The sequence below is a fragment of the Octopus bimaculoides genome, chromosome 25 (assembly GCF_046866305.1).
Source record: "Octopus bimaculoides isolate indiv1 chromosome 25, ASM4686630v1, whole genome shotgun sequence".
Taxonomy (NCBI): domain Eukaryota; kingdom Metazoa; phylum Mollusca; class Cephalopoda; order Octopoda; family Octopodidae; genus Octopus; species Octopus bimaculoides.
The window spans coordinates 11,400,123-11,410,122 of NC_142952.1; the positions used below are offsets into that span (position 1 = coordinate 11,400,123).

Here is a 10,000-nt window from a genome sequence, read left to right on the forward strand (position 1 = left end):
TTTTGAAAGCTGCATTTCCTCGCTTTCGGTAAATATGTTGCTTATTTTTTGGTAGTTTTTTTTTTTACTTATTTAGTCCCTCTAAGCGTGAGGCATTACTATATAGTTAATGCCCTTATATAAATTATATATTTAGGGGGGAAAAAACAATGAGTTTTTTTCCTTATGGGTTTTTTTCACGCTGACTACTTGATAAATTCTTATAAAGATTTTATCCTATATTATATAATATATATATATATATATATATATATATATATATATATTTATATTTATATAAGGGCATTACTATATAATAACGCCTCACGCCATGAGGGACTCTAAGGTCAGACTACTATAAAAAAAACACATTTTTACCGAATGCGAGGAAATGCAACTCTCAAAGCCGAGTAGAAGTTGTATAATACGACAATAACTACGAAATCATGATCAATAATTTAGTTCGTTTTTTTAAGGGGTTGGCTTTGAGAGTTACATTTCCTCGCATTCGGTAAAAATGTGTTTTTTTATAGTAGTCTGACCTTAGAGTCCCTCATGGCGTGAGGCGTTATTATATAGTAATGCCCTTATATAAATATAAATATATATTTCGGGAATAAATGATGAATTTTTCCCTTATGAGGTTTTTTTCACGCTAGCTACTTGATAAATTCTTGTAAAAGAATTCGTCCTATTATTGAATTTATATATATATATATATATATATATATATATATATATATATATATATATATATATATGTTAGTGCATTTATGACTATGCGCATGAACGAATGTATATTTTTGACTGTGTGTATGTAAATATGTAACTAATTCCGGTTCTCTCTCTCTCTTGCAGACCGTGGTTCTCCACCAACAACTCATGCACCTACCTGGAAGTTCTGGAGAAGGTTGTCCTCTAGAAGGAACGCAAATGATAAGAAAGGCGGAGATAGGGGGGAATACGGCGGCAGTCTTCTCGTGAGCCACTCCGATGGACGCGGAAGACGTGAATGTATTCTCAAAGAAACTATACGTCTCTCTAATGGCGTATCCAACGAAGAAGACGACCATCTCGAAGACCTCCCCGACGTTCTCGATAACAACGCTCTGCGACGGTCGCAGTCATTGAAGCCCCCACCAAAGCCTCCCAGACTGTTCTTGATGCGTTCGACTTCGATTACGAATCATAGAAACTCGATAACGCCGTCTTCGTCGCGGAATTCGTTTCTCATGTCCCCGAGCACGAATTCCAAGGAGGAAGCAATTATCAAATTTCCTATTAACATTGAAAACGGGCGCTTTTTGAACAACTCTCCGTACAACGGAACCGTTTCTTCCCCCAAAAACCCCGAAGCTGTGGGTCAAATGACTCCAGATTTAACGACCAAATCCATTCGCAGAGAAAAACGTATCAAATATTCGGCAAACGGCAATCCGATGCGTATCAAAATGGACTTGCCTGCCACAGGCCAACTGCAAAATGCCCGTGAAAAGATCACCCGGCATGGCATTATATTACATTGCCTTACTGATTTATTATGTCAGCGGTTGAGACCGGCGGACCTTATCGAAAAAATGTACAAGGAACATGTGATAACCACAGGCGACCTACAAGCATTCAACGGTCATCCAGACCAGAGATTGGTCTGTGAGAGCTTAGTGAACAACGTATCTCGAGGAGACAGCCAACAGTATGAGTCTTTCTGTAACGTCCTTCGCAATACGGACGGTTATAGAGATATTTCCGATATTCTAGACGCTATGACTCGGATATCGTTTATGATTTCCGATATTCCGAGTTCAGATCAAGAAGATAATGTCCTCGCTGATGAAACAACGATGAAGTTTGACGTAGGTTTCTATGACGATTCGATCCGTCAACTGAAGCCTGTCGTCGAACTTGAACGTATCAAAGACGTCAATGGTAAATGGGGGTTGCACAACTCCAACTCTTGTTCGTCACAGATATCGTCTAGTTTTCTATCGAAGGATCAACAAAATAACACAACGGACATTAACGGCAATGGAAAAACTAATTTAGTTCCAATGATGACGGTCAGTATTCTTGGACACAACCTACAAGGTAAACGTGCCATGGTTCTGGCAGAAGTTCTTCACAGATACAACTGTATTCTTGAACTGTGCCTCGGCAAGACACAGTTGACAGGTTCGGACATTGGTTTGTTGTCCATACCTTTGCAAAAAAATAACAGTTTAACTGTTTTGGATGTACGACTTAACAATATTGGAAACGAGGGAGCTACAATGGTTGGTAACGCCCTGGAACAGAACTCCACTCTCAGACAGCTAAATCTATCGTCAACAGGTAACTTTCAGTTTAATTTTCAATCTTTTATTTATTTCCGTCTCCCTCTGATATTTTTGTGTTTTTAACAAAGCCAGTCTGTAAGAGATGTTGTCTCGGGACAAATACTGTAGTAACTGGCCTATCGACAGTGTATATACATTAAGTATGATACATAGATGGCTATTTCAATTAAACACTGCCTCTAATGAGAGTACCAGGTTTTTATCTATTTACTTTACTGTTCGCCTGTGTCCTTTGTTTTCAGTGTCTTAATGGTTTGACTTAAAAAAGAACCCCTGTTGATACCCAAGTGACTCTAATATAGTTAAAGACTACCATCGAGGGGCAATTCATGTCATTTCATGAAATTTGGTAGAAATCATTTCAAAGAACTCATCTTTGTAAACGTGACGTTGCTATTAATACTCTTTACTCATTTACTTGTTTCAGTCATTTGACTGCGGTAAATCGACCCCAGGACTTATTCTTTGTAAGCCTAGTACTTATTCTATCGGTCTTTTGCCGAACCGCTAAGTTACGGGGGACATAAACACACCAGCATCGGTTGTCAAGCGATGTTGGGGGGACTAACACAAACACACATATATATATCTATACATATATACGACGGGCTTCTTTCAGTTTCCGTCTACCAAATCCACTCACAAGGCTTTGGTCGGCCCGAGGCTATAGTAGAAGACACTTGCCCAAGGTGCCACGCAGTGGGACTGAACCCGGAACCATGTGGTTGGTAAGCAAGCTACTTACCACGCAGCCACTCCTGCGCCTAATATTAACTAGTTTCTAATGCTTAGCGGCATCTCGTCCGCCTTTACGTCCTGAATTCAAACTCCGCCGAAGTCGACTTTGCCTTTCATCCTTTCGGGACCCCAACAAACCTGCTGGCCTTATGCCAAAATTTGAAATCAATATTAACAATTTCTAAGGTTGCAAGATTGCAGAATCGTTAGCACACAGGAGAAAAAGCTTAGCAGCATTTCGTCCGTCATTAAATGCAAATTCCACCAAGGTCAACATTGCTTTTATCTTTTTGGGGTCGATAAAAAAAAGGGTACCAGTTGGGAACTGGGGCCGTCATTACGTGCAAATTCCGCCAAGGTCGACATTGCTTTTATCTTTTTGGGGTCGATAAAAAAAAAGGGTACCAGTTGGGAACTGGGGATCAATGTAATCGATTTACCTCCTCCTCCGAAAGGAAAGAAGGAATGTTTACGACTGTCTTCGGTCCACCACTACCCACGAGACATTTGAGACAAATGCTGCCGGAAAACCTCACACAGCAGCCTGGATTCAAAGATCACGCTTCCGTTGTGGTCTGTCAACACCTAATTATCGTTTTGTTACCAAGTCTTGCCTCCGCCACTCGGACCCAATGAACGGCTTTCGTGATGTCGTTCTAAAAAGGAAACAGGTGCCTCAGCTCTGACAATGCAAAGTTTGTTTCGTGTAGAAGAAATGGCGAGACGTCGTCCTCTTTTACCGTTCTCATGTCAGTTGAAATAGATTTTCTCATCGCTTCTTCTCGTCTGCTAACTTTGCTCGCCTTCTAATCCTTAGTAAGTTTGCTGTGTTTACGATATTCGGATGTGTGTTTTGGTGTTTGTCTGGATTTGATGAGTAGATAGCCGTAATGTGTGGGTTATCTGCTGTGTCATGAGTCTATCCTCATATATCCACCTACATAACATACATACATACATGCATCCCATATACATACACACACATACATACGTTCATACATACATGCATGCAGACATACGTGCATATATACATTCATACATACACATCTTTATGTATAAATACATTCATACATATACATTTATATATAAACACAATCATACAATAGACACACACCATATACATACGTTCATACGTACATGCATACATGCGTGCATATATACATTCATACATACACATCTATACGTATAAATACATTCATACATACACATTTATATATAAACACATGCATACAATACACACACACACGTACACACACATACACACACACATATAGAGTGTTTGGAGTGGTGTTCAGATATTGTACACGGTGTCCACAAGGTCTGGGTACATGGAGTAAATAAAATCATAACATAAACAATTAATCATAACATAAACAATATAAGAAATATTAATTTCTTAAAGTATGTGTTAATCCCCGTGCACACAGACTTTGTGGACACCCTGTGTATTGAGAAAAGGGAGGCAGTCGGAATTTTGGATAATTCTTCATTAGCTCTTTCGTTGGTTTTTCGAACTCGTCGAGACAAAATTAAAGTCAAAATGATTTTAATTTTGTCTTGATGAGTTCAATAAACGAACGAAAGCGCTAATAATGGATTATCCCAAATTCTGACTGCCCCCTTTTTCTCACACACAAGATACAGGAAACTTATATATATACACCATTCTGCTTAAATAATGGAACTGCAAATACAATATCCTTACGTATCTCAATTCAATTTTCATTCCTTCACTTTCCTCTGTATTTCATATCTTCTCTACAATAATTATTACTTAAACATTATCTCGCACCGTCTCTGATGAAGAGATATATAAAATACCCTGGAAACAGCTGTAAGACTTTCTCTTTATAAATGTTCTGAAAACTATTCACAGCCTTGGATTCTTTTATCTCATTCTGTTAATTATATATATATATATATATATATATATATATATATATATATATATATATATATATACCAACCCATTTTTACTTTATATCCGTCAGTTTATATTTTCATATATGCCATTCTATCTCACTGTCTGTCTGTTTGTCTCCCTATTTATGTTTCTATCAATGTGCCTCTCTGTCCATTTGTCAAGTCATATCTCTCTTCCTTGCGGTACTGTGATATCATTCTCTGTGCATGCGTGTGTGTGTGTGTGTGTGCGTGTGTTTATCTAAATGACTTGTCTTTTTATCCATCCCTATATCTGTCTCACACTCTTTCACTACCATCATCTCCACCTCGACCACCACCATCATCGTCCCATCGTTATCTTAAACAACAATCTACACCTCCTCCTCTACCCGATCCTACCCGTAGTTTAATTCGTTCACGTCATGAGGGCCAGAGGCTAACAGCCAAACGGCCGCCATTATATCTCTGTATTAAACACAAAAGTTCTCTATTATCGTCTGACAGTCATGTTGTGAGCTCAGCCTATACAATGAGTCAGGAAGACATAAGATCCCTTCTTTTTTACAAATTAGAGGCTGTGAACCTTTAAATAAATTAAGGGGAAATGAAATCTGAAGATCACCTTTATTTCTTTTTCTTTTTACTTGGAAAAAGAAAAACAAACAAGATGGTGTCTATTTTCTTTATTGTGACAAATTTATTTTAACATGGTGTATATAGACTTGACGTTTAATTAGTTACCAGGGGTTTCGTGCGATATTCTTCAGAACCACCGGGTACACTTCCGGGTTTCTGAGGTATGAATCGCGTTCCCTTTGGGTAGGGGGTGTAGAATTGTGGAGAAATTCTTATTTTAAGAATGATAGAAATTATAATTATTGATTTCAGATTTTGGCACCAGGCCAGTAATTTTAGGGGAGGAGTAAGTCGATTACATCTCAAAGCCAGTGCTCAGCTGGTACTTAATTGATCGACCCTCGAAAGGATGAAAGGCAAAGACGACCTCGGTGGAATTTGAACACGCCGGTAGGCTGCAATTTGATGCCGAATGTTAAAACACCTGAAAGTCATAAGTGGGATAACTCAATCCAAATCCCATTCAGGCGCGATGGTCATCGATGTTTCGCCATGTTTGTGGCTTATCAACATCACATACCTGAACCGAATTGGAGGCTAACGATTCTACCAACTCGCCGCCTTATAAATTATTATTATTAGCAATATTTATTCTGGCTCTTTACGTTCTGAGTTCAACTTTGCCTTTTATCCTTTCGGAATCTATAACATAAAGTACCACTTAAGTACCGGGTTCAGTATAATTGGCTAACCCCTTCCACCTAAAATTGCTGACCTCGTGTTAATATGTGAGCGACCTGGTAGAATCGTTAGCGTTAGCGCGTGGGACAAAATACTTTGTGGCATTTCTTCAGACTCTTTACGTTCCGAACTCAAGTTTGGCTTTCATCTTTTGGAAGTCGAACAGGGTTACCTCTATCTCACTCTTTCTCTTCCTCTGTGTGTGTGTGTGTGTGTGTATGTATTTATGTATGTATGTTTAAAGCCGGCTATTTTCACACATCAACTTTCTCAAAGTCTACCCTGGCGACTTTCAGATGACTAGGTCCCTAGAAATGCAACTATTTATTTTCCCAGTCACCAAACACGCAAGCAATTATTATTATTGTTATTATTATTATTATTATTATTATTATTATTATTATTATTATTATTATTATTGTTGTTGTTGTCGTTGCTGTTGTTACTGATGTGGTTGTTCTTGTTCTAGTCTTAAGTTTTCCTCAACATTCAGACAGCGCTCCATTATCGTTTTCGTGTCAACATTTTGATAATCGCCGTCAGTGAATGACTCAGTCAAACAGACACGAGGTTTATTATGTAATAAATACAACACCTAAACCCCCACCACACACACACACACTCTCTCTCTCTCTCTCTCTCTCTCTCTCTCTCTCTCACTCTCCCTCTCCTTTGTGCGTCAAAGAGAAGGACTGTCCTATATATATATGTGCCATCTTTTCTCTCTCTCTAACTCTCATTCTGTCGTCTGTAGTCTGTCGTCTGTCGTCTGTCGTCTGACACTGCCAAATTCAAAATCCTTTTTCAAATCTGTTTCTTAACTTGAGATATCCTTTACGTTTATTTTTCCTTCTTCTTCTTCTTTCTTCTTTTCCTTATTCCCTTATCGTTTCCCTTCCATTTTTGTTCCCTTTTCTTTTCGTTTCTTCGCTCCTTGTTTTTTTTTTTTTTACTTCTAACCTCCTCCTCCCCCTCCCAATTCCTACGTCTTCTCTTCTTTCCAACACAAACCTGACACCGTAAATTCAATAAATTTAGAACACAATTGTCCTCATGCAGATCGCTCCCGTTAAATATCCCCCGTTTATCCAAAACCACCTCCATTAACATGGTAATGACAATCTGTCTGGTGTAGACATAAAACCCAGCCATTGTTGCTTTCACCATCATCCACCTCTCCCTACCACCACCACCCCACACATTTAATTTTCTAATTTATCTTTTCTACATTGATTCAATTAATTACTCCACCTCTTCCTTGCTGATGGTGACGGTAGTGATGACAGTAGTGATGGCCATGGTTGTTGTTGTTGTTGTTGGTATTGATGGTGGTGGTGGTGGTGGTGGTGGTGGTGGTGGCTGTAGTTTAACAGCAAGTCAGCTCCCTGATCCAGCGGACCTAAAATCAAAGTCATTCCATTCATGGACATCCCTCCGTTTTTTTTTGTTTTTTTTTTTATTTTAGATTCAGACACAAGCGTATCTTGAAGTAAATTTTATAATGTGCAATTTTCTGTTTAAAAGATTATGGTAGAGTGTGATGCAAGGGAGATTGCTCTGCTGTGCTGGTTGAAGTTAGTATTACTGTGTTAATTGTAGTAACGGTGGTGGTGGTGGTGGTGGCGGCGGCGGCGGCGGTGGTGGTGGTGGTGGTGGTTATCTTCGGTTAGTTTTATTGTCGAACTTGGGGAGTAAAGAGACACGGGGATGAAACCAGGCAACTAAACAGAGATACAGACAGCCAGACAGATATCCAAACAAACAGATAGAGAGACATCGTTTTATATGCGGTTTATATTAGTGTGTGTGTGTGTGTGTGTTTGTGTAGTTTATTTGGGCTGATCCATAGATATAGGTCACTAGACGAGTCTAAATAAACTATTGCACTCCGTTTTTGTATTAGATATGTCTGCCTTTCGTTATTACCAAACGATGTATGTGTGTGCGTGTGTGTGTGCGATGGAGTGCTGAAATGATCCAGGCTTTGAGTAAAAGAAAATACAGGAGGATCAGTTAATCATGATTTTAGACAACATAATCCCTTTCCAGAGTCACACACTTATTTCGGCGTTCTTTCAGTTTTTCTAAGCTCTGTAAAAGAACTCGGATGGTTAGGCCTCCAGCCAGGCCTTTCGTGCCACCATTAAAGCCAGGAATTTTTCCTCACCCCACTCGTATGTATGTACGTACGTATGTATGTATGTATGTATGTATGTATGTATGTACGTATGTACGTACGTACATATGTATGTATGTATGTATATATATTGTTGTTGGCACTCCGTCGCTTACGACGTCGAGGGTTCCAGTTGATCCGATCAACGGAACAGCCTGCTCGTGAAATTAACGTGCAAGTGGCTGAGCACTCCACAGGCACGCGTAACCTTAACGTAGTTCTCGGGGATATTCAGCGTGACACAGTGTGACAAGGCTGACCCTTTGAATTACAGGCACAACAGAAACAGGAAGTAAGAGTGAGAGAAAGTTGCGGTGGAAGAGTACAACAGGGTTCGCCACCATCCCCTACCGGAGCCTCGTGGAGCTTTAGGTGTTTTCGCTCAATAAACACTCAAAACGCCCGGTCTGGGAATCGAAACCGCGGTCCTATCTCTCTCTCTCTCTCTCTCTCTCTCTCTCTCTCTCTCTCTCTCTCTCTCATTCTGTATTGAAGACAAAAGTTCTCTATTAGCATCTGACAGTTGTAAGCTCAGCTAAACTTGTATCGTGTACCTCTCAACCATCTATGTCAAGCGATAGATTTATAGCAAGTTCCATAGTTAAGTGTTTCAATAATTAAAAAGATTATAACAGTTTAAGAGCTGACTCGCTTGAGTCGTCGTAAACTTGTCCTTCAGAAATTCAGCTGGACTTGCAAACACTACTTTGTCATGCTAGATTTGGGATTTGAAAAATTAACGACTTAATTACGATATCAAATGGAAGTTTTGGAACTGAGTGAACTAAGTGAAAAGATATGACCAATTTTCAAAATTCTACAATTTTTGCAGCACTAAACATTTTTCGTTCCACTTTTGGATATCCTGAAAAGAAATTCCAAACTCATATATATTTTTGATTATTCTCTGAGGAATTCTAAAGGACACATCGTTAACTGATTGCTCAATTATATTACATACGCTTCAAAAGCTACTTGCAACACCCGTATACATTTCTATAAATCTTAAATATATTTTGTACACAATTACACCAAAATAATACACCACAATCATCTTATACATCTCTGTGATTCTTCATATCGTTTCGTTCTCCTTCTCTACTTCACTCTCAAACAAACCGCCCTTCCATACTTTCGCTCACAAACTTGCCCAACCACTGTGAAAGCAATCCGAATTTCTTTCTCTTCACTTTTTCTCTTTTTTTCACCCAATCGTCATTTTTCTCTCTATTTCTTTTTCTCCAATTTCTTTCTCTCGTTCATTTCTTCTATTCCGTCGTCCCGCAATATACCCCTATATCGTCCCGTTTCTTAAAAATCCTTTCACCAACTTCCAACCCAATCGTACATCCACTTCTAAATATTTTGTGATTTCCCAAGATACATTTTTGTAACGTTTTAAGGCGCTGTATCACTTTAACAGCCTGACCTACAGAAAAGCGGAAAACTGAAGTTATATTAGAGAAGCTTTATCTTCGATTAAACTTTACAGTAGTAGTAGTAGTAGTAGTAGTAGTAGTAGTAGTAGTAGTAGTAGTAGTAGTAGTAGTGT

General features: G+C 38.9%; 1 protein-coding gene across 4 annotated transcripts in view; it reads left to right on the forward strand.

Annotated features, from left to right (window-relative positions):
- LOC106881169 (uncharacterized) overlaps positions 1 to 10,000 on the forward strand; it is a 218,450-nt gene that overhangs the window by 197,552 nt on the left and 10,898 nt on the right. For all 4 annotated transcript variants that reach the window (XM_089342147.1, XM_089342148.1, XM_089342149.1 and 1 more), the window contains one exon: positions 838 to 2,307. In XM_089342147.1, coding sequence (XP_089198273.1) covers positions 838 to 2,307 — 1,470 coding nt within the window. The remainder of the gene's footprint in view (positions 1 to 837; positions 2,308 to 10,000) is intronic.